The sequence below is a fragment of the Microcaecilia unicolor genome, chromosome 6, assembly GCF_901765095.1.
Source record: "Microcaecilia unicolor chromosome 6, aMicUni1.1, whole genome shotgun sequence".
Classification (NCBI taxonomy): Eukaryota; Metazoa; Chordata; class Amphibia; order Gymnophiona; family Siphonopidae; genus Microcaecilia; species Microcaecilia unicolor.
The window spans coordinates 250,739,597-250,764,862 of record NC_044036.1 but is presented as its reverse complement, the minus strand read 5'-3'; the positions used below and the strand labels follow the sequence as shown (position 1 = coordinate 250,764,862).

Genomic DNA, 25,266 nt, shown 5'->3' with positions numbered 1-25,266 from the left:
ATCTTTAGTTGTTTCTATTACTCTCTTGGACACTTAGAGGCCAACTCTCAAACTGGACATGCAGTAGGAGTCCTTTTTGTTAAAAAACCAAAATGTAGGCACTTACTTCCCTTTATAGAATACTAGCATAACAGGGTATTTAACATGCCTAAAGCTGGTATACATACAATCACCTAAGTGTGGCACACACACACACACATTTTACAGAGCTCTGTAAATTGTATGCTTAAGTGAGAGCCTCGCCTAGGTTCTGCCAATGTAACACCCCTGTGTACCACTACTACTAATCATTTCCAGTAGTGCTCCTAGGTTGGCTGCTGCCACCTGGGGTGGATTGCCGCTGCACCCCCTTCCCTCCCAGTGCATCACCCCCCAGTGAATCACAACACTCTCCCAGCGCATCATCTCCACCCCCACCCCCCCAAGCGCATCGCTCTTACCTCCTGGGGGTGCAGGGAGTAGTCGCATGGCTGTCGGTTCTGTCGGTTCCCAGGAAGTAACATCAGAGGGAGCAGGGAACTGGCAGAGTAGACAGCCGCATGGCTGCTCCATGCACATCCTTGCAGCGTGCATCCGGGGGCAGACCACCCCCACTGCCCTGCCCTTGGTACGCCACTGACCATTTCTATAGTGCTACTAGACTTGCACAGTATTGTACACATTGTATGCAGGTACTCTCTCTCTTCCTGCTGGGCTCACAATCTAAGGTGCTTTTTTTAATTTTTGCACCTGGAACAATGGAGGGTTAAGTGACTTGCCCAGGGTCACGAGGAGCTGCAGTGGAAATCAAACCCAGATCAGTAGGATCTCAGCGCACTGCGCTATCCATTAGGACACTTGATTTATTGATTTGATATACTGCATTTACACCAATAGGCACCAAAGTGGTTTACAATACAACTACAGCAATTACATATGACAGTTATATATTTTTTAAAAATGTGTTATGTAAGTTAAGCAGGTATTTGCAGGTTAGCACGTAGGTGCCTTTCTAGCACTTACATGTATAAATACTAGCATTCTAAACATTTGCACACATAAATGTGAGTGCCTAGCTTATGGAACTGCCTTCTTAACTGCTGGGTAGGTTTTGAAAATTTCACCTACAGAGCTTCTTTACCGGCAAACTACCAAACTTGTCTGTTGCTTATGTTCAGCTAGTTCTTCAAAAAAGCAGTAATTAAATCCTAACAGCTAGGTAACTAAGGGGTCCTTTTACTAAGCCACGTTAAAAAGTGGCCAGTGGTAGTTTTAGCATACTCCACCCACTTTTTAGCGTGGCTCTAAAATGGCCGAATGGTTTTTTTTGCGCTAATTACTGCCTTAGCCCTTACCGCCACCTATTTAGAAGGTGGTAAGGGTTCATGCGGTAATCGAACAGTGTTCAGCAATGTGCCCATGCTGCCTGATTACCACTGAGCACGCCTACTCACCAGCCTTGTGCTAGAAATAAAAACTATTTTCTAGTGTGGGCAATGGCGCATGGTAAAAGCACAACTATTGCAGGGCGTCTGGACGCATCCAGCAGTAGTGCTGTTTTGCCACATGCTACCCATGTGGTAGCCTTACCATGCCTTTGTAAAAGGAGCCCTACATTTATATTTGAGTTGCGTCATAAATTTGGAGATTTTCTAATCCATGTGAAATGTGCAACCTGTTAGCCATTTGGATTACTTTTGCCAGCCTCAGGGACATGACTATGCCTCGACACAGAAGCTGATACATGAGTATGATCTCACTGTGCAGAGGCAAAATGTAGGGATGTCAGTATCAGTTATCATGTCAGACAGGAGGTTAGTGACCAGTGAGGTCAATCTGGCATGTTACATCGGTACCATATTTCTAAAAATATGTGAAAGTTTTTAAAAAACAGCTTTTAAAACCCAGCTTTCTGATTACAGCCTGTAGGCAAAAATTTAAGGTATTATCCTAAATGTCATAAATAACTCATTAAATTCTACTTAGCATGTGCATTTAAATTTTCCATTTGAGCCAAACTGAAGGTTCAATGCAGAAAATTCTGTAGAGTGGTATGCTGAATTGTTACTTATACTGGATTCAGGAATATTACATGTTTTGAAATATAAAAACTGCCTGCAGAAACTTGGCGGTCGCACTAAATACTTGAGAAGCAGATATGACACTCTTCCTCCATCTAAAGAACAAAGCTGTGTATATCTCCCAACACATATAAATTATCCCTCTCACATAGACAATAATCATAATAGTTTCTACCACTGGGCAATAAAAAAGAGCTAGCCCAATGGTCCATGTCGCATGCTAGGCACAAAATCTGACCAAAAAATAGGGACTACCAATGGTGCAGAAACAGTCTTTATTAAATGATTCCAACCAACTAGACATGGGCCATGTTTCGGCTAAATGGCTAATGTTGTTCACTGAAATAAATCCATCCAGACTGCTAACACAACTGCTGTGTTCACGTTAGCAACAACACTATTCTCAAAGGCCCGTGTCAAGTCAGATGGAATTGTTTGTGAGTTTGTGCATCATTGGTCGTCACTGTTTTTTGGTTTGATTTTTTGTCTTCTCCACTATATTTTGTGCCTTGTTGCGAAGTGCGGAGCTTGTTCTTCTGTTTTTCTCAGAAGTGTCACATGCTGCCTTGCAGAAAACCTGGGTTTAAGACCTGGACAAAAGTTCTGATCCCTGGACCTTCAAGAGTTAGGGATGGTACGGATGGTACGGAAGCAGCATTGGCTCTAACCCTTGACTTCTCTTCACCACATTGAACTCTCTCCTCAAGGTGCCCCCTCCCCCAACTCCCCCTTCATTATCTCCTCAGACCCTTGCTGAATTCTTTCATGACAAGGTTCAAAGATAAACCTTGAATTCTCTACCTCGCCACCTCTCCCTCCACTAGTCCGTTCCCCTCTCTCTCCTTCCCCTCATTCCTTTTCCTCCTTTCCTGAAGTTACTATAGAGGAAACTACACTTCTCCTTTCTTCCTCAAAATGTACCACCTGTTCCTCTGATCCCATTCCCACCCACCTTCTTAATGCCATCTCACCTGCTCTTATTCCTTTTATCTGTCACATTCTTAACCTCTCACTTTCCACTGCAACTGTCCGTATTGCCTTGAAACATGCTGTGGTCACACCTCTCCTTAAGAAGCCTTCACTCGACCCTACTTGTTCCTCTAATTACTTGTCCCTCCTCTCTTTTCTCTCCAAATTACTTGAGCATGCCGTTCACCACCGCTGCCTTGATTTTCTTTCCTCACATGCTATTCTTGACCCACTACAATCTGGTTTTCGCCCTCTCCACTCAACCAAAACTGCACTTACTAAAGTCTCCAATGACCTATTACTGGCTAAATCCAGAGGTCTCTATTCCATCCTCATTCTTTTTGATCTTTCCACTGCTTTTGACACTGTTGATCACAGCATACTCCTCGATACCCTGTCCTCACTTGGATTCCAGGGCTCTGTCCTTTCCTGGTTCTCTTCCTACCTCTCCCTCCGCACCTTCAGTGTTCACTCTGGTGGATCCTCTTCTACTTCTATCCCTCTGCCTGTGGGCGTACCTCAGGGTTCTGTTCTTGGTCCCCTCCTCTTTTCTATCTACACTTCTTCCCTTGGTTCATTAATCTCATCCCATGGCTTTTCCTACCATCTCTATGCTGATGACTCCCAAATCTACCTTTCTACCCCTGATATCTCACCTTACATCCAAACCAAAGTTTGAGCATGCTTGTCTGACATTGCTGTTTGGATGTCTCAACGCCACCTGAAATTAAACATGACCAAAACCGAGCTTCTCATTTTCCCCCCCAAACCCACCTCCCCACTCCCCCCGTTTTCTATTTCTGTTGATGGCTCTCTCATTCTCCCTGTCTCCTCAGCTCGAAACCTTGAGGTCATCTTTGACTCTTCTCTCTCCTTCTCAGCTCATATCTAGCAGATCGCCAAGACCTGTCGTTTCTTTCTTTACAACATCTGTAAAATCCGCCCCTTTCTTTCCGAGCACTCTACCAAAACCCTCATCCACACCCTTGTCACCTCTCGTTTAGACTACTGCAATCTGCTTCTTGCTGGCTTAGTCACCTCTCCCCTCTCCAATCGGTTCAAAACTCTGCTGCCCGTCTCGTCTTCTGCCAGGGTCGCTTTACTCTTACTACCCCCCTCCTCAAGTCGCTTCATTGGCTCCCTATCCGTTTTCGCATCCTGTTCAAACTTCTTCTACTAACCTATAAATGTACTCACTCTGCTGCTCCCCAGTATCTCTCCACACTCGTCCTTCCCTACACCCCTTCCCGTGCACTCTGCTCCATGGATAAATCCTTCTTATCTGTTCCCTTCTCCACTACTGCCAACTCCAGACTTCGTGCCTTCTGTCTCACTGCACCCTACGCCTGGAATAAACTTCCTGAGCCCCTACGTCTTGCCCCATCCTTGGCCACCTTTAAATCTAGATTGAAAGCCCACCTCTTTAACATTGCTTTTGACTCGTAACCACTTGCCTCCACCTACCCTCCTCTCCTCCTTCCTGTACACATTAATTGATTTGATTACATTATTTTTTGTCTATTAGATTGTAAGCTCTTTGAGCAGGGACTTTCTTCTATGTTTGGGCAGCGCTGCATACGCCTTGTAGCGCTATAGAAATGCTAAATAGTAGTAGTAGCATTTACAACTCCTGGAAGGAGAGGCCCTTGGGCAATGTGAGTTTAGGAGTTGAGAAGGAGATTTAATACATGTAAAAATACCCCAGGCCATTCTGCAAGTTGGTTCATGCTGCCATAGCCCAGCAGACGCTGTTTCTGGTTGAGATGAAAACTCAAAGGAGGAGCAGGAACAGGAACAGGCTGGGCCTCACAAACATTTTGCATATAAAAATTCCCAGGTATGCATTTCAGATTCAATATCTGTAGTAAAGGTCAAAGCATTTCTGGCTATGGCCCCTAATTGATTCAACTGTTTCCCTTTGGAGCTTCAAGGGCTGAATAACTATTTAAGACTTAGGAAAGCAGCAAAAGCCCTGGTTGTTCCCAACCACTAGACATATGTAGGTTGTATTGACTAGGCCCTCTAAATTAGGAAATAATTAGGCAGAATATTCCTGTGATAGTTTAGTGAAATTATCGGGAGACTTGATTCATAAGTGGATGATTTTCTTTTCAAACTTACCTTCTAGGAAGCCATTTTTCATTGTTGTGTAATTTTTACATTAATAAAGTACATTGCTTCTAGGGGGAACTGCAAACATCTGGATAGGCAGATAATAAGAGACCAATGTCCAAAGGCATTTGCATGAATCAAATGGGGTTTTGTACAAAGAAGTAGGACTTTTGAAAATTGGGATTTCCAAAAGCATGCACACTAATAGTGGATTAAAATCTGTGACGGTATTTCTCCCCAAGTATATTTTCAAAAGGACATTTTTCTCAAGTTTTATACATGTGTGCTTTGTTTAAAACTGACCCCTAAACTTGGAGCACTGAAAAAAAAAATCCTTGTATAACAAATCCTCTAAAATTAAGCATGCAGAAGTATACAGAATTTGGCCCTGCATAGTTTAGATCTAATCCTTCAGTCTGACTTTATGTCTCTAGTTTATCAGAGTGAAATTTGCTTTGGCTTAAATCGCAGGAAGGCAAAAACAAACCAAAACAGAAAGGAAAACCCAATGTGTGATTTGTTCACCGAAAAGGTCAAACTGAGCAGATTTTACAATTTGGTGAATAAAGTTGAAAACAAATTTCCTATTGTTATTTTCATGCAGATGTACAATTGCGGCAGCCAGCAGGTGGAATATGAAGTCAAAGATACAGCAGCATTAATAAAATAGATAAATATGAAAGAAATGACTCAGGAAAATGACAAACTACTTGGGTTGGCTTTACACTCAAACATATTCCTGCTCTTTGCCAACCTAGACGCTGCCTCACTGAGGGTTTGGTAAGGAATAAACTAATGCTTACGCTGCTATAGAAATGTTTGCTGCCGATAAGGGGCTAACTTCTGCCACTTCCTTGGCCTTCTGGAGAGCAAGTTTCTGATTGGTCGCTTCTTCCAGCTCCTCTTCATCCTGTTTAACAAGTCCAATAATATTCCTTGTTCATATTCAATCATGCAGAAGCCTACTGCTCTATACAGAAACCTATAAGTGAAAGCATCTCTCTTTTTCGTTTAGAAATATCCTTCAAAGTACAGTCATGTGTATTCATGTACCATAAGGCAAGGATTTCTATTACAAAATGTGTTCAGTTTCAGTGCCCAAGGGCTGCAAATGTATGCCATTTTCAGGGCAGCTAAACCACTATAGGTGGGCTAGCCTGAAAGTTTGACAGAGCTAAATTGGGGCACATTCTGTTCTGTAATAAATTCTTGCACAGAACTGCAACCCAAAACAGATAACAAGAGAAATAATACAATTCATAAAATAATACGTTGTTAATCTAAAATCCATCTGACTCAGACGTGAAAACCAAACACGAGTGAAACTGAAATGCAGAATAAGACACAGCAGGGAATCTTTACGAAAATTGAAATACATTATTCTCCTGCTTATGTCTGGCATCTCTAATTTGTTTTAACTTCTGCCTGTTTTTTTTTTCTCTTTTCATGGTCTTCTCTATCTCTGCCTCATCAATCCATTTTCTCTTCGTTCTTTATTGTCTCTCTAATTTGCTCAGCTCAGCTCTCTTCCCTTCATTCCTGAATTATTTTCTACACCAGTGCTTTTCAGCCCAGACCTCAGTGCACACCAGCCATGTTTTCAGGATACCCACAATGAACACGCATGCCAAGGGGGCAGTGCATGCAAATCTACCTCATACATATTCATTGTGGATATCCTGAAAACTGCACTGGCTAGGTATGCCCTGAGGATTGGGTAGAGAATCACTGCTCTACACTCCTGCTGCTGCACCACCCTCCCTCCCTTCCTCCAGCTTTTTCCTTCCAGTCTAGCCTTTTCTCTCTCCTCACACATCCTTAGAACCAAGGGAGCTCCCTGCTTTCTTCCCTCGGCATACTTTCTTATTTTTCCTCCTCTCAGGCTCCCCCCATCCACCTGCTTACTGTCCCACAGACCTTTCTGGTCACATGACTCAGTCAGCTCAAGGGGTTGTGACATTCTGAGTCAACATTTGGTTTGCAGTCTCCATCTTGGAGCCCACATCAGCTCCCCTCTGATCAATGCCCCCCACCCACCCATAACAGCTCTCTTCCAGTCAGTTCCTGTCTGCTAACATGCATGCATCAGCTCCTTACTGTATACTTTAAACAGCAGTGAAAGCAGCTTACTTTACTCTTGCCGCTATACTCTCTTGCCTGTATTGCTGTCAGTACTGACATGTTTAAATGTGAGAATAGGTACTTCCCGTTTCTAACGAAAACAAGAACTACCTGTGTTCATGTTTAAACCGGTAACTGTGCCAGCTGCAGCACAGGGAGAAGAGCACAGTGGCTTTCAGTACCCTTGAACTTTGGCACAAAGAGCCAATGCCTCATCTGGCTCATGGCTTAAGGCATCCCTGACTGACAATTCCATGCTGTTCTTAAAGTTCAGCATCACGTGAACAGAGCAGCAACAGAAGGTACTATCTGGTTCAAACTCTGCTTAGGGCAAGAGGTTCACAAGCACAGGTGGAATAATGTGGCTATACACTATGAAAGTATAAGTAGGAATAGCAAAATGAAGGGAAAGGAGACTTGATATACCACCTTTCTGAGGTTTTTGCAACTACATTCAAAGCGGTTTGCATATATATTCAGGTACTTATTTTGTACCAGGGCAATGGAGGGTTAAGTGACTTGCCCAGAGTCACAAGGAGCTGCAGTGGGAATTGAACTCACTTCCTCAGGATCAAAGTCCACTGCACTAACCACTAGGCTTGAGTAGGGCAACTGACAAGAGATCAGCAGGTCAAAGACTGGGGAGAGACTCTAGTTTGGTTTGGTCATGGCTCATCATCTGTAAAGAATGGCTGCTACAAACTGGGCTCACAATATATTAACCTAATTCTTGGAACAAATGAATGCATATGTATATGTTGAACATGCTAAACATTTTGCTGAGAATCATGGAGGAAGATATCAGCATAGTTGAGAATATCAAAAGCCCTGATGTATAGTTACATGGGTCTAACATTTTCAATTCTCAGATACCATCAGTTATACAGAATGTTTATCTTAAGCTGTGATTCCTTCAAAAATGGGACCAGCTGCTTAACCAATCAATTGCTCACTCTGTGGTGGATGCCCTGGTTCATAACTCACTTGCTTAGTTTAATGCCATTTATGTTGGCCTCTCCAGGAGGGTTTTAAGTAAATTATAATCTATTCAGGACATTACAGTTTGAGTGGCTACCCAGAGTGACAGAGGGGGCAGTATGGGTCCTTTGTTGACTTAACTTCATTGGCTACCAATACAGAAACATTTATTTGAAGTTTCTTGTTTTAGCTTTACGAATCTTATAGTTGGGTAGGGTAGCTTGACCTTTTTTTTTTTTTTTGCATGTAAACTCAAATGATATCTTTCCATAAGGGCTTTTTGATCTAGCCTAGGTTTGCTTTCAAGAGTTCCCATACTGAAGTCCTTGTGACAGTCACTTTTGAAAACCAAGACCTTCTCTGTAGTGATACTGGAACTTTAGAATAGTCTGCCCATTTGTCAGGGAACACGTGTTTTAGCCTTTGAGAAAAGGCTGAGAACTACTTTCCTGACTTCAGAAGAGATGCCAGAAGCTGGGTCTTTTGGTCTCTTTAGGGTAGGTAGGCCATAGTGGCTTCACCTGGTGAGGTGGTCCAGTCTCCCCTCATGCAACATTAGAGTGAGCCTAGTCAGTGCAATGCATACATGTAAGTACTGAGATCTGTTACTTGCTTCTTTATTTTCCTTTGATTTGTTTATATTTTTATAATGTACACTACATCAAATAGTTCCCTGGGGAGAGAGTCTATAAATCTTTTTTAATAAACAAAAATCAATCAATAAATATCTTAAAAAGTATGCTTGTTTGTGTACCAACAGTACAATATTTGTGGGAGCTGAGCCCATTTGTTTGTGTTGTAAGTGAGCCACTATTTATTTATTCACTTGGTTATATACCCTTTCTTTCACACTTGGTACAAAAAATAATACAAATCTTTAAAACATTAACTTGACAAAATGTCAAACAGCAACACATCCTAATGCAATCATAAGAGGAGGCCTCTAAAATACAATAAAAATTAAATCTAGGCTTATAAGAACAATAAAACAAACATAAGCAATCATAAAATGACATCACATCCTAATGAGTTATATTTTTGCTGTGATCTTAAGCAAGCTGGTTTACTTCCCTGGGTTTTAAATCTTCACAGTTTGCAGGCTGGTATGTGTATTATTAATAACGTTCACCCTTCTTTCTGGAGTAATCAGCATCATGCAAGATGACTGGTCATTTCTAACGGTCCAGTCTATAATCTAGGCACCTTCATTAATGCACCCCTTGTGCATGTAAATGTCTATAATACTCACACTTACACGCATATGTGTTCACATACCTGTGAAAGTGCCAGCCACGTGTCTAGACACTATTCTGAAAATATCCGCTTAGATAGCATGTATGTGCAATAGGGGCCTGTATAGGGGTGGAGGATGGGCAGGGCTCCCAATTACATGTGTAACTTATAGACCACTGTTAAGCTGCATGCATTCCTGCCACATTTAGGCACCTTTACTTATGTTAGCACTGAGGACACCTAAATGTTGTGCGTTAATATCAGGTTATGTTAGTACTAGCCGTTAAGCCTGTAAAAACGGGCGAGTATTGCAGCCCTCCTCTCTCCCCTGGCCTCACCCCGTCCACCGATCCTCCCCCCCATACCCAGCAACCTTCCTCTTTCCCTTGGCCTCCCCCTCCCCCCATGTCCAGCAACCCTCCTCTCCCCCCTGCCCTCCCCCCATGTCCAGCTACCTTCCTCTCCGCCACTCCATCCCCCCTCCGTGCCGGGCCCCCTGCACTGACCTGACAGCCCCTCTCACCTCCGTGTGAAAGCGCTACAGGCAGCAGCAGATCACTCTGCTGCTGCCTGCAGCACTTCCACACGGAGGTGAGAAGCGCTGTCAGGTCAGTGCAGGGGGCCCGATACGGAGGGGGTTGGGAGCGGCAGCGGGGATGGGGGGGGAGGGTGGAAGTTGGTTTGCACGATGTTCGTTTCCAGGTGGCAGCGACGGTGTCCGACAGTCCGACTCCGTTTCCCTCTCTGTTCCGCCCTCTGACGTCATGACGTCTTGATGCGAAGGCGGGACAGAGAGGGAAGTCTGTACTGTGCATTTGCAGGTGAGTCGGTCACTTGCTGTTTATATGTTTGATTCTATAATGGATAAAATAAACTCCTACTGTGTGGCCTCGGGGGCACCCAGTTATAGAATTGCCCCCAGAGCAATTCTATAAGAAGCCGCCTGGTTTTATGCATCAGGAATATTCTAGTCATTTTCATGCATAAGTAAATGATCTCCTATAAAATGCCATCTAGTGGAAAAGTACCGATTCTATACACCTTGCCCAAAATTCACAAAAACATGCAAGTTCCGCCAGGACGGCCGATTGTTTCGGCCAAGGGTTCATTACTAGAATGTTCAGCTCAGTACACAGATAAAATCCTACAACCCCATTTATTATCTATCCATTCCTATGTACAAGACAGCTCTCATTTTTTAAGGTTATTGGAATCTTTACATATAGAGATTGATTCTAATACTCTGTTAGTAACCTTGGATGTATGTTCTCTTTACACCTCTATACCTCAAGATGAGGCACTACAGATTTTAGAACAAGTATTAGAAAATAGAAAAGGTGCACACTTGGTTCCAACTGACTTTCTCCTTAATCTCATTCAGATCACTTTAACTGAAAATTACTTCACATGTGACCATAAATATAACATAAAAAGAACTGTGGTTTCTATGGGGGCGGCTTGCTCCCCGACCATAGCCAATCTTTTAATGGAATTTTTTGAGAATAAGTGGATTTACACGTCAAGTTGGTTTTCCCATGCCATATGCTGGTAGAGATATATTGATGATATCTTTATGTTGTGGAATGGCACTCTGCCACAATTAACATAATTTACTGATCATTTAAACAGTTGTCACAACACAATCAAATTTGAATCGAATCACAGCTATTCAGGCATTGCCTTTCTTGATGTATAGATTACAATGAATCAAGGTAAATTAGAAACTTCGGTATTTACTAAGCCCACGGACAGAAATACCATTTTGCAATATTATAGTATGCATCCTAACCAGTGGTGTGCTGGAGCCAGCTCGCACCGGCTCGCAAGAGCCATTTGTTACATTTTTAAGAATTTTGGGAGCAGGTTGTTAAAGTAGCTACTTTAACAACCGGCTCCCAAAATTTGGGTTTGGATACCCTCCTGGCATCGGCATCCCCCTCCCCTATGTCTGTGGCTTAGGCTAGGCATATTGTTTCCCCACTTCCCCCCCCCCCCCTACCTTTCTGTGCTCAATTTTTGCCCCCCTGCACCTCCTTGCCTCTTGTACTCTGCCGGCCACGGAGCACTTACTTTTTTAAAAACAGTGCTGGCATATGTCGGCAGAGAACAGGCTGTTTCAGCCAATCCCGGGGCCTTTCTTCAGCCCTCCGGGGTGGGACAGGCTGAAGGAAGACCCTGGGATTGGCTGAAGTAGCGTGTTCCCTGCTGACGTATACCAGCACTGCTTTAAAAAAAACTGATCGTGCCGCGGCCGAGTGTGTGCTCGCATGCGCGCCTTCTCGACTCATTGCCAGTACTTGTCTCTGTGCCCCCCTGATCGCAGCTTTTTCACATGGCCTGGCCTGGTCCTTTTGGTTGTGCTGCAGCGCGGAGACAGACACCAGATCATAGGCGTAGACTGGGGGGGGGGTGGCAATGCCCCCCCCCCCCAAACGACGCGAGGCGCCGCCGCGCCATTAGTTATTAAAAAAAAAAAACCACATGCAGGCAGGCGCTCCTCTCCATCCGCTTGGCTTCCCTGCCCTCTCTATCTGCGTCCCGCCTTCCTCTGACGTCATTTCCTTTCGGGCGGGACGCAGACAGAGAGGGCAGGGAAGCCAAGCGGACAGAGAGGAGCATGTCCGTCTACCCCTCTCTCTTCCTCCCTCCCTCCGGTGCAGGCAGCAGTCTTTTCCAGCGTTCCTGGCAGCGGTAGCGTTGTACACGCTGCCTTTGGCTCTGCCCCGAAGCCTTCTCTTCAAGTTCCTGTTCCTGCATAGGTGGGAACAGGAACTTGAAGAGAAGGCTTCCGGGGCAGAGCCAAAGGCAGCGTGTACAACGCTACCACTGCCAGGAACGCTGGAAAAGACTGCTGCCTGCGCCGGAGGGAGGAAGAGAGGGGGTAAACAGAGTCACCATCTTGGACCTCGCGGGGGGGGGGGGGGGGGGGAGCAGAGGGAAGATGGATGGGATGGAGGGATGGTGAGCAGAGGGAAGGAACAGAAGATGGATGGGACTGGGAGGGGTGGGGAGCAGAGGGAAGGAGCAAGAGATGGATGGGACTGCGAGGGGTGGGGAGCAGAGGGATGGACCAGGAGATGGATGGGATTGGGAGAGGTCAGGCACAGCAGAGGGAAGGAGAAGAAGATGGATGGGACGGAGGGATGGTGAGCAGAGGGAAGGAACAGAAGATGGATGGGACTGGGAGAGGTGGGGAGCAGAGGGAAGGAGCAATAGATGGTTGGGACTGGGAGGGGTGGGGAGCAGAGGGAAGGAGCAAGAGATGGATGGGACTGCGAGGGTGGGGAGCAGAGGGAAGCCTACTGGAAAGAAGACATTGCATAAAACAGAAGACACTGGGATCAAAGCGAATAGAAAAACTAAATGATCAGACAACAAAGGTAAATAAAAGTATTTTATTCATAATTTATTAATTGAAATGTGTCAGCTTTTTGAAATGTGCATCTGTGATATTTTGCCTGTAAATTTCATTTCCTTCCTCCATATTAGCATATTCATTTGCATATGTATATATGCAAATGATATGCTAATATGCTCCGCCCATTCTTTGCCCCCCCCAAATGAAACAGTCAAACTACGCCTATGCGCCAGATGGAAGGTGTCTCTGTTGGCAGATCCCCTCCTGATTCTATCTTATTGTCAGAGAGAGCAGAATTTCAGGAGAGAGGGACCTGCAGCGCCACCAGAGAGGATGAAGCCGGAGGAGCCACAGAAAGTGTGAGTCTGGGATGGGGGATGGAGGGAGCCGGAGCAGATCGGATGGGAAAAAGAGCTGCTGCAACCACATTGTGTTTAATTGTTGGTAGCATTTTTATTTAATCTTATTTATATTTTCAAACATACCAGCCAGCTGCTGCAGCAGCATACGAATATACTAGAGAAAGTATAACTTTTTATAGGTAGAGTAGTAATTTGTTATAAATCGTAATTAGTGTGCCATTTGGAGGAGGGGCTGGTTACAGGGACACCCTAGCATGTGTTCTCTACTTGCAGAGATTTTTTTTCTCCTGGTAAAAGGTCCACTAAAAAAGAGACATCATATTATGAGAATCAGGTGCTCAACATTCAGAGTTTCTATCTATCTATTTACTTATTTTTGCATTTTATTAGAACCTGGGAGCATTTAAAATCTCTTTTTTTCTGGAGAGAGTAATGCATTGCCCCCTCCCAGGCTCTCTCCCTGGGTTTAGCCAGCCTTGCAATTTTTTTTTTTTTTTGGGGGGGGGGGGTGCAGAGGTACACTGGGACCTCTGCGCCCCCCCCCCCCCCAACAAAAAAGAATTGCAGGGCTGGCTATACCCGGGGAGAGAGCCTGTTGTTAAAAATTTACCAGCACACCACTGATCCTAACCACTGTAGATCCAACATACCTTTTGCTCAGTTCCTTAGATACAGAAAAATTTGTTCCTCAAAAAGTGGATATCAACAACAAGCTCAGCATTTGCATTCAAAATTAATTGACAGAGGATACCCAAACAATTTTGTGACCAAAGCTAAAAAGAGAGCTTTACATAACCACAGAGAGTGGTTACTTCATCCACAATCAGACCAAAAAACTAGTGAAGTGTTGACTTTTGTTACAAAGTACAATTCTCACAAGAATAAAATGATGAGGATCATCAAGAGCCTTTAAAAATGGAACACAGTTCTTTAATGAATGAGCCTTGACAAAAAGACCCGACGGGCCGTGTTTCGGTGACTAGCACCTGCGTCAGGGGTCACAGTGATGACGTGGAAAACTTGGGGAATAACTCGAATATATTCCTCTACAATATATTATTCCTTACCCCACATCTCATGTAGTAAAAGCTACAAAGCACCAAGGCACTTTCACTTTCTGTATCAAAAACATTTTGCACAGCCACTAGCAAGACCCAGAAGACAGACCAAGGAACACAAGGCATACAGAAGCTAGCAGGAGCAAGGACTAGGGCAGCAACACACTAGGCAGAACGGGGATCCGGGAATATCCACAGGGTACACCCTCTAGCTAGGTGGAGACAGGATACAGGAAATCACCCAGTAAAACACACTAGCCAGACAGATACAGGATTCAGGATATACCCTCAGGATATACAAGCAGGGTAGGCACACAGGCTAGGCAAGGCAGGGTTCAGGGTAAAGAGAGCAAACCAGGAATAACAGGCCTAGGGTCTTGGGCAGGCAGCACAGCAAACAGAGTAACCAGGAAGAACAGGCCAAGGGTCTGAAGCCACAGCCGTTCCACACACCGACTGGGGAACGGCTGAGGCTTCGCATACAGACAGAGAACAAACCCAGAAAAAGGCTTCACCCCAACCCAGGGTAAGCCAGGAACAGAGGCTTCACCCCAAACACAGGGTAAGCCAGGAAGGACCCGCAGTCCACAGACAGACAGTGACAGGGAAGACCCCCCCCCCCCCATGGAAGGACAACAGAGACACAGACACAGAAAGAAACTGGGCTTGAACCCAGAGAGAGGCTAAGCAGTAGTGCAGCAGACACTTACTAACCTGACCTGGCCTAAGAGCATAACACTTATGCAAAGGCCCTGACTGCAAGCACAGCACTTCCTTATGAAGGCTCTCACTGATGAGTCACCAGCAGCAGGAAGTACACTGACCCCAAAGAGAGGCTTGACACACATAGGAAGTGAGCCCACAGGAAAGACAAGCAGGAGCCATCTTGGAAGCTGGCACAGAGCCGGTGGCAGCCATCTTAGATGCTGGCTCCCTAGAGAGGCATAGCCCACACAGGTGAGGTCTAGTGAAGCAATCATCCCAGAGACTAGAGACAAGACAAACACAAACACAGACAGAAGCCAGCAGAGCTGCTGACCCCCAGAAAGAAGGTAAGGCTGAGGGTGGTCACGGCCACAGACGTGACCGTGATGGAACGTAGAGGCGACATTAGACGTATTCTCCTTATTACCTACAAATGCACTCAGTCTGCTGCCCCTCACTATCTTTCTACCCTCATCTCCCCTTACGTTCCAGCCCGTAACCTCCGTTCACAGGATAAATCCCTCCTCTCAGTACCCTTCTCTACCACCGCCAACTCCAGGCTCCGCTCATTCTGCCTCGCCTCACCCTATGCTTGGAACAACCTTCCTGAGCCCTTACACCAAGCCCCCTCCCTGCCTGTCTTCAAGTCTTTGCTTAAAGCCCACCTCTTCAATGCTGCGTTCGGCACCTAACCCTTACCGTTCAGTGAATCCAGACTGCCCCAATTTGACTGCCCCTATCGGACCGACCGTTCATTTGTCTATTAGATTGTAAGCTCTTTGAGCAGGGACTGTCTCTCTTTGTTAAATTGTACAGCGCTGCGTAACCCTAGTAGCGCTCTAGAAATGTTAAGTAGTAGTAGTATATTGAGACAAAAAGAACAAAGATGGATTTATACATTACAATCAGTGATTCCGAATGGACTGAATGTCTCCATCAAATAGAAAGCCTTTCTTTGATAATTTGCATAATTGACAGGATGAGGCGTCATTGGACGTCACACGCTGAGTATAAAATCGAGGCAACATTCTGAAGAAGTGGATTGCCATTTTGAAAAAGTGCTGGTCAGAGACATGGTAAAAAAAAAGATCTTGGATGTATTTATAAACGAAACTTCCCCTGACACAGCCTGTTGGTGAAACAGGGTTCCCCTGTTGGGAGATTGGATTACTACTGTAAGAAGATATTAGACAACTGTCATCCAAGATAAGTAACGATGGATCATTTACTTTTTGCTTATAAAATTGAGTCTCACCCCATATATATTGGTCAAGGTGGTCAGGCACTTTGTTTCATGAATATAAAAGCACAAGAATAGACGTGGAGGTTTTTTTGAAGACTAATGATTAATGAGTCCTCTTTATTCAAAAAGGTGTATCCTTTAAAAAGAGGTGTCTCTGTGTTTACTGAGGTCTTTTTTCTGCACGTAATTTTCATTGAAACTTGCTTAACACACCTTTGAATACCTTTACTACTAGTGTAGAATTATTGATACAAGTTTTTGTTTTCAATTACCCCAATATTGACTGGGTAAATGTAACATCAGGGCATGCTAGAGAGGTAAAATTCCTTGACAAAATCAAGGACTGCTTTATGAAGTAGTTGGTAGAGGAGCCGACGAGAGAAGGAAAAATTCTACACGTAGTCCTTAGTGGAGCACATGAACTGATGCGGGAGGTAATGGTGCAGGGGCCGCTTGATAACAGTGATCATAATATGATCGAATTTGATATTAGCTTTGAAGTAAGTATACATAGGAAATCAAATACGTTTGCGTTTAACTTTAAAAAAGGATACTATGATAAAATTAGAAGAACGGTGAAAAAAAAACTTAAAGGAGCAGCTGCGAGGGACAAAAATTTACATCAGGCGTGGATGCTGTTCAAAAACACCATCCTGGAAGCCCAGGCCAAATATATTCCGCGTATTAAAAAAGGAGGACGGAGACCAAACAACAGCCAGCATAATTAAAAAATGAGGTGAAGGAAACTATTAGAGCTAAAAGAAAATCCTTCAGAAAATGGAAAAAAGGAACTGACTGAAAATAATAAGAAACAGCATGAGGAATGTCAAGTCAAATGCAAAGCGCTGATAAGGAAGGCTAAGAGGGACTTCGGAAAAAAGATTGTGTTGGAGGCAAAAACACATAGTAAACTTTTTAAGGTATATTAAAAGCAGGACGCCGGCAAAAGAATCAATTGGACCGCTAGATGACCGAGGGGTAAAAGGGGCGATCAGGGAAGACAAAGCCGTAGCGGAGAGATTAAATGTATTCTTTGCTTCTGTCTTCACCAAGGATGATTTGGGAAAGATACTGGTGCCAGAAATGGTATTTGAAGCTGACAAGTCAGAGGAACTGACTGAATTCTCTATAAACCTGGAGGATGTAATGGGGCAGTTCTACAAATTGAAGAGTTGCAAATCTTCTGGGCCGGATCGTATTCATCCCAGAGTACTGATAGAACTGAAAAATAAACTTGCGGAGCTATTGTTAGTAATACGTAATTTATCCTTAAAATCGCGCATGGTACCGGAAGATTGGAGGGTGGCCAATGTAACGCCGATTTTTAAAAAAGGCTCCAGAGGAGATCTGGGAAATTATAGATCGTTGAGTCTGACGTCAGTGCTGGGCAAAATGATAGAGATTATTATTAAGAACAAAATTACAGAGCATATTCAAAAGTATGGATTAATGAGACAAAGTCAACATGGATTTAGTGAAGGGAAATCTTGTCTCACCAATCTATTACATTTCTTTGAAGGGGTGAACAAACAGGTGGATAAAGGTGAGCCGGTTGATATTGTGTATCTGGATTTTCAGAAGGTGTTTGACAAAGTACCTCATGAAAGACTCCAAAGGAAATTGGAGAGTCATGGGATAGGAGGTAGTGTTCTATTGTGGATTAAAAACTGGTTAAAAGACAGAAAACAGAGAGTAGGGCTAAATGGTCAGTATTCTCAATAGAGAAGGGTAGTTAGTGGGGTTCCCCAGGGGTCTGTGCTGGGACTGCTGCTTTTTAACATATTTATAAATGACCTAGAGATGGGAGTAACTAGTGAGGTAATTAAATTTGCTGATGACACAAAGTTATTCAAAGTCGTTAAATCGCTGGAGGATTGTGAAAAATTACAAGAGGACCATACGAGACTGGGAGACTGGGCATCTAAATGGCAAATGACGTTTAATGTGAGCAAGTGCAAAGTGATACATGTGGGAAAGAGGAACCCGAATTATGGTTCCACGTTAGGAGGCACAGACCAAGAAAGGGATCTAGGTATTGTCATTGATGATATGTTGAAACCTTCTGCTCAGTATGCTGCTGCTGTGGCTAAGAAAGCAAATAGAATGTTAGGTATTATTAGGAAAGGAATGGAAAACAAAAATGAGGACGTTATAATGCCTTTGTATTGCTCCATGGTGCGACCGCTCCTCAAATATTGTGTTCAATTCTGTTCGCTGCATCTCAAAAAAGATATAGTGGAATTACAAAAGGTGCAGAGAAGGGCGACGAAAATGATAAAGGGGATGAGACAACTTCCCTATGAGGAAAGGCTAAAGCAGCTAGGGCTCTTCAGCTTGGAGAAAAGGCAGCTAAGGGGAGATATGATAGAGGTCTACAAAATAATGAGTGGAGTTGAATGGGTAGATGTGAAGCGTCTGTTTACGCTTTCCAAAAATACCAGGACTAGGGGGCATGCGATGAAGCTACAAAGCAGTAAATTTAAAACGAATTGGAGAAAATATTTCTTCACTCAATGTGTAATTAAACTCTGGAATTTGTTGCCAGAGAATGTGGTAAAGGCGGTTAGCTTAGCAAAGTTTTAAAAAGGTTTGGACGGCTTCCCGGGGGGGGGGGGGGGGGGGACAAAATTCCCCGGGCCCGGGCTTCCGGGGTCGGGCCCGGTACTGGCACCGCAGTCCGGCCCGCCCGCCCTCCATCACTCTCTGGCATTGAATTTAAGCACCTCACCTTCAAAAGCACAGCAAGCAGCGGTAGACCACTCCTTCCTTCCGTGTCCCGCCCTCGCCTGACGTAACTTCCACAAGGGCGGGACACAGAAGGAAGGAGTGGTCTGCCGCTGCTTGCAGCACCTTCGAAGGTGAGGCGCTTAAGGTCAGTGCAGAGGGCCTGGGGGTGGAGAGAGGGCCTGGGGGTGGAGAGAGGGCCCAGTGGTGGGTGGAGGGGGGCCTCGGGGGTGGCCTTGTCCCGGGCCTGACCCAGTCTCTCCGCAGCCCTGCGGCTTCCTAAAGGAAAAGTCCATAGACCATTATTAAATTGGACTTGGGGAAAATCCAATATTTCTGGGATATGCAGTATAGAATGTTTTGTACTTTTTTGGGATCTTGCCAGGTATTTGTGACCTGGATTGGCAACTGTTGGAAACAGGATGCTGGGCTTGATGGACCTTTGGTCTGTCCCAGTATGGCAATACTTATAAGGTGTCCTTGTTGGGACCCCAGAATGAGTGACAGCGTGTTAATCTGCGGAGAGGCTCCTAACGTTCTAATACTATTTCCTGAAAGAACTGGATCTTCACCGAGTTTATTGGATGATAGATAGGTGCTGCAGGACTGGGTGTCTTTGGATAAATGCTAAATGCTATTCTTAGTACATAAAGGGCCCTGTTTACTAAGGTATGCTAGCTTAAAATGCTAGCACACTTCTAGTGTGGCTTAGTAAACAGGGCTCATATATGGTAAAACTGAAACACTAAGAAAATGCTGAGATACTTTAAAATTTTAAATATTGTGAAAACTATACAAATTTAAAGAATTAAAGAGTTATTTTTTTCAAGACACCTTTTAGACTGTGGAGTCTTTTTTAGGACCTATAATGGTTGAGAGTATGGAATCAAGATTTGCTCCGATTCTCATGAAATGCTGAGGCCTTTTTCTCCACTAATGTTGTATGTGGTGATAATCTAGAGGTGAGGTTTTAAATAATTGTGTTATTTTCACCTTACTCTTGTATTTTTTGGTCTTTGGACAAATTAGTTTTTATCAGCGCCATTTTATGTATGTATACTGTAATATATGTGCAAAAATGTCCTTATAAAATTATCCTGCCATTATACTTACATCTGGCAGCAGCAAGTGCAATATACATATATTCAACTCTGCTACCTACCTGTATAGGAGCACTGAGTATATATGGATTACACTGCAGCTAGCTAGCTAGCTAGCTAGATATAAAAAACACTGCAGCTGGCATACATATATAAAACACTACAGCTGGCATACATATATATATGAACATCTCAATCACCAGTGCCAGAGAAACTGACCTGAAAAACTACTTTCTATGTACAGGCAGATACTTTTTGATGGTACAGCCCGATTATGAAGCTAGTATGGTGGGATTACATCAGAAAAAAAGAAAAGGAAGGACTTACGAAGGGCAAGCAATTCTATAAACCAGGTACTATCATTTACATGCATGTTATGCATGTAAACATTTAGAACACTAATATATATATGCATATGTGCGCACATATGCATGTATATGTCAATATTCTACCTAAGTGCTATTCTGTAAATACAGACCTAGCTGCATAGCAAGTATTTGTAAGGGGACATACACATGGGCATAGGAGGGCTCCCACTTCAGCGCATGACTGACAGAATACAGTACATTACGCACATTGCTGCCACATTTAAATGCTCGCACTTACACTGGCCATTGAGCTGGTGCTAAGTGGAGACGCCTAGATGTTAGGCACACTGATACCAGGTTGCGCTTGTATTCTATAAAGGATCCTAGGTGCCTAGGTTCCATAATAGAATAGGCTCTTACTGCGTAACCTCAGAGTGCCTAAATGGAGAGGCCCAGTTATAGAATTACCCCTTCAGGTCTTTTGTGGTGTGTTCTTCTGTACCTTTGTCAGCTCTTGCGCATTTGCGAGATTGTCAACAGCGATGGCCAAGAAGACATTCAGAAGTGTATCTGTTCGTGCTTCAGCTCAGGAAAATAGGGGAAATTGGAAAAAAAAAAGTAGACAAATATGAGGGGATCTGAAAAAGACTAGTGGAGTGAGGCTGCTGAAACTGCTGATGTTTATGAGTATATGAGAACTTATCATTAGTGACAGTGAAAGAGAACATCCAAACTGGTTTACAAATTAATCATGAGTATCATAGCAAGGTCCATCAATGTAAGAGCAAAAAAATGAGAGCCTTCAAACACATCAACTATTTTTATATATACATACAACTCTATCAGTGACTCTCATATTTGATCCTTGGAATTATTGTACAGGTCTGGTCTTCTGGGTAACCACATATCTATAAATTAACAGTGCTTACACCAAATGTATAGATATATCTCACAAATATCTATATGAACATTCTGAATAATAGACCTGTCTGGCAGATTCTAGGATCAGCTTTAAGAACCATTGACATAGATGGTCCTACAGCTTTTCTCAGCTACCTAAGATATTTCCCCCCTGCTAACTCAGACTATCCATTTCTGGAACAGTTCTCAGTCATGGGCTAATGTGGAGCCTCAATCTAGCCACTAGATTCACCAATGAGCAACAGCTAGACTTCCCTTGACAGGTGCTGTGAAGGCTGCTTCTAAAGCATCCCCAGCCCTGCTCAGCCTGGGGATGAGAAGCCTAGCCACATGGCTGGCTCCATTGCTACATATGTATATTCAAGATAATTAACTATATTCAAATTTCAGAAAGAGTAGCCATCAAAGGATACAATTTCCAAACAACGTTAATACGATGAAGTAAATGGAAGAGAACATCCCTCGGCTGACGCCTCCCTGTGACTCAATGCCATGGTACATCACTGCATTCCAGTCTTCACCAGTTAGGATCTGTACAATCAATGAACAAACAAACAAGAACACAATGACTAACATGATCCCTCCTATTTCATCAATATGCAGCAAAGGGGTTCTCCATGTATGAATGACAGAAACTCACAGGAGCTACTAACACCCAAACTGAATATATCACAGGACGTGCTCAACCCCCCCCCCCCCCCCCCATTAATAAATGCATGACAATAACACAGAAGGAAGGTTTTGCCATTTTTATGTCATCAATTACGAAATCAATAACATGCTGATGTACAGTGAAGACATCTGATGCATTTGTTGCAATTTGTAATACCAATTTTTGCACAGTTTAATACATTTCCTGTTAATTTTTCATTTCCTCTTAATGTACTTTTTCTGCTTTGTATTACAGTATTGATATATTGTAGGGCATCATTTGCGCATCATTTACAGTTCTGTTAACAGCTATCCTTTATAATCCCAAACCTGATGTCAGAATCAGGAAAGTATACAGAATTCAGTGACTGCTGGTGAATGGCCAAGGACTAAGCCTACAGGTACAGAACCTGCTGGAATCATACCTCATTACCATTCACAAATTAAGAGATGGATTTGGGGGAGGAAAGTCTTCCTCAGTTTTAAAACAGACTGTGTGTAGATCCACAGTAGCTGTATCTGTTTCAGTTGTAAGAGAAGATAACTATTTCATCAGGAAGCAGGGTAAAAGAGGCCACCCTGTTTTCAGGGTTGGCATAACCATTAGGCAAACTAGGTGGTCCCGAGGGGAGGAGGAGGGAGCAATAAAGAGCTGCTGTAGTCAAAAGAAAATAATGGCTTTCACAGCCACACAAACTCTAACAATCATCAGTATATACTTCTACCTGTAAGGGTAACGAGCAGCTTTCCAAAAGCCCATTCAGCAAACAACCTTTGGAAATTGCCCTGCAGTCTCCCTTTTAAAATTTGATTGCTGGCCAGTAGTGTAGGAATCATGCTTTGTAGCTTCAAAGTATAGGAGGAAAAGAGAGCTGGAATTTCACAATGAAATCCCACACAAAATTCAGAGCGCTGCAATGGCCCTGTCTTCAGTTCCACTCCTTCTCCTATGAGGAAAAGGACTGGTGCTTTTGGCAGTGTGAGTACCTTTCCCTGAAGGGGACGAAAGCAGTTTTGATAAATGGTTTATCCATGGGTAAGTACCCCTTTACCTACACAAATGCCTTTCAAAATTGCCCTTGTAGAGGGTAATTGTGTAATGAAATATGTGCATACTTTCACTTTGAAAATTATCCCAGGAAAAGTACTTGCACACATTTACAATACCAATTTGTTCAGATACTTTTCTCATTTAAAGTACATGCATATTTTTGAAAATACAGATGACTGTGTGTAGTTCCTAGTCCTGCCCCCAAGAAATGCCTCCCTGTATTGTGTATGCTATTAAAAGGGAAGGGGAATTCCCCTAAAAATCACAGGAAGCAGCAGGATACAACCCACAGGGCAAATGGCAAGTTCAGAAATAACTTACATTATTTTGTTACATTTGTACCCCGCGCTTTCCCACTCATGGCAGGCTTAATGCGGCTTACATGGGGCAATGGAGGGTTAAGTGACTTGCCCAGAGTCACAAGGAGCTGCCTGTGCCTGAAGTGGGAATCGAATTCAGTTTCTCAGTTCCCCAGGACCAAAGTCCACCACTAGGCCACTCCTCCGCTCCTACATTCATACGGCAAGGAATTATTATGGCATAAGTGGGCCTCTATGGGAGGAAGTCCTGAAAAAAGGGAGGGCAGGACTCCCACTCAATAGCCTGATTTCTGCTCAGGTGCAGCAATCAGGGGAGCTAGCTGTTGCAGATGGAGGTGGACATACATCAAAAGCAGGAGGAAGAGGAATCAATGGAACTGAAAACAACTGAGGCAACAGCTCCTTGAGAGCCAGGTATAGGGAACAGAGGAGAAATTCATGGAAGTTTGTACAACAGGCTAAATGAGAAAGTCTAGAAGAAAAAGCAAGTAGGAAACAAGGTTACTACTTGTGCAGCTGTGTTCATTTGGGACTACCTGTTTGGCAAAAGACTGGAGAGCAAGAGAATCCTAAGAGAGGTTTATCTGAACAGCGGATGGAGATTTGTGTGTAAAAGCTACTGTTGTATGACTACTGTGATTCCTTAAACAGCCTACGTGGGTGGTTGGTTGGTAGCAGGAGCTAGAAAACATCTGTTAATAAGAGGGAATATTACAGACAAGATTAGAGTACTGGAAAACAAATAAGGAGGACTGATATTTAGCAGAAGGAAAGAATACTGCAATACTGACCCAGTGGGTTCAGCCCAAAGTTGGGCTTGACTTTTGGAGATGTCTAATTGAGTTATGAACATGATAGGACATGCTGAGTTACATTCCGATCAATGAGAAAAGTCTGGAGACTTCAAGGACTTGGACCATCAAACCTGTCATGCACTAACCTCCTAGGAGTCAGGCTCTACATAGGAAGTGAGCTCAGGCCTCCTCCTCCTCTCTCTTATGTTGCTACTGGTCTCCCTTTTATGATGGTCCTTCTGAATTTCCTATGTGCTGAATGGGCCCTATAGAAGTCACCCTCTGATTGGCTCTCTGTATCCATATAACCTTGAACTCCCAGCTTTCTCTGTTCTCTGGCAGATCTCTTGTGGGAGCTTTAAATGCTTTAGTCTCTGCTATGTTCTGGTGTCACTTCTGCTTGTTTCCAACCACAAACCTATTCTGCCTGCTATTTGGATTTGGTTCTACTCATGACTCCTCTGTGTCCATTACCAGGGCCGATCAAACCCGGTAAGCGGGGTAAGCACTGCAGGAGGGCGCCTGCCTTCAAGGGCGTCACTTTGCAAGCAATCAAGCTCTGCTGAGTATCTAATCTCTGCTGCTCATCTCAGTCTGGCTCCAAAGCTGTCAGCTCTCTGTCCCGTCCCCTCCCCCCTCCCAAGCAGAGAAATATCCTCCTTGTGTTTGTCAGAGGACGTCACTGTTCCAACTGAATCTGGCTCCGAAATAACTTGTGGGAGCTCAGCTAACCTCTGTCCTCTGCCCAGAGAGGGCTCAGACAGAGACAGCACAGCAGATCCTGGACCCTTGTTTTGTCAGAGACTGCTGTTTAGTGCTGCACCTGACCTACCCTTTTCCACCCCCCCCCACCCCCAACACAGCAACTCACAGGACAGGAGGGCTAGATGCCTGCTTTCAATTCCTAACCATCACCTATCTCTCATTCCCACTTCAGTAACTCCTGTTAGTCTGTCCAACTCAGATTGTAGAATATGTTAGTTTATGCTAATTAAGACTGTCCTAGCTAGATCCTAAGCTGTGTTCGATGGGAAGGCTATTGTGCTGCATGCAGAGTCTAACTTCTTAGGATTTCAGGTTAATTTTTGAAGAATTTGAAGAGGGGCTATCTCTGTTCTACATGTGTGACTGCAAGGCCAAGTGTCTGAATAGGGATCTGTTTGTTAGATTCTGAAATTTTGATAACACATTGTTTTTC

General features: G+C 43.9%; 1 protein-coding gene across 1 annotated transcript in view; it reads right to left on the bottom strand.

Moving 5' to 3' along the window:
- The window catches only part of CACNA1B (calcium voltage-gated channel subunit alpha1 B), a 1,447,778-nt gene that overhangs the window by 432,830 nt on the left and 989,682 nt on the right, over positions 1-25,266 (bottom strand). Inside the window, exons 16-18 of the mRNA XM_030207102.1 lie at positions 21,666-21,783; positions 20,834-20,901; positions 5,945-6,051 (exon numbers count right to left, since the gene is read on the bottom strand). Of these exons, the coding sequence (XP_030062962.1) occupies positions 5,945-6,051; positions 20,834-20,901; positions 21,666-21,783 (293 nt within the window). The remainder of the gene's footprint in view (positions 1-5,944; positions 6,052-20,833; positions 20,902-21,665; positions 21,784-25,266) is intronic.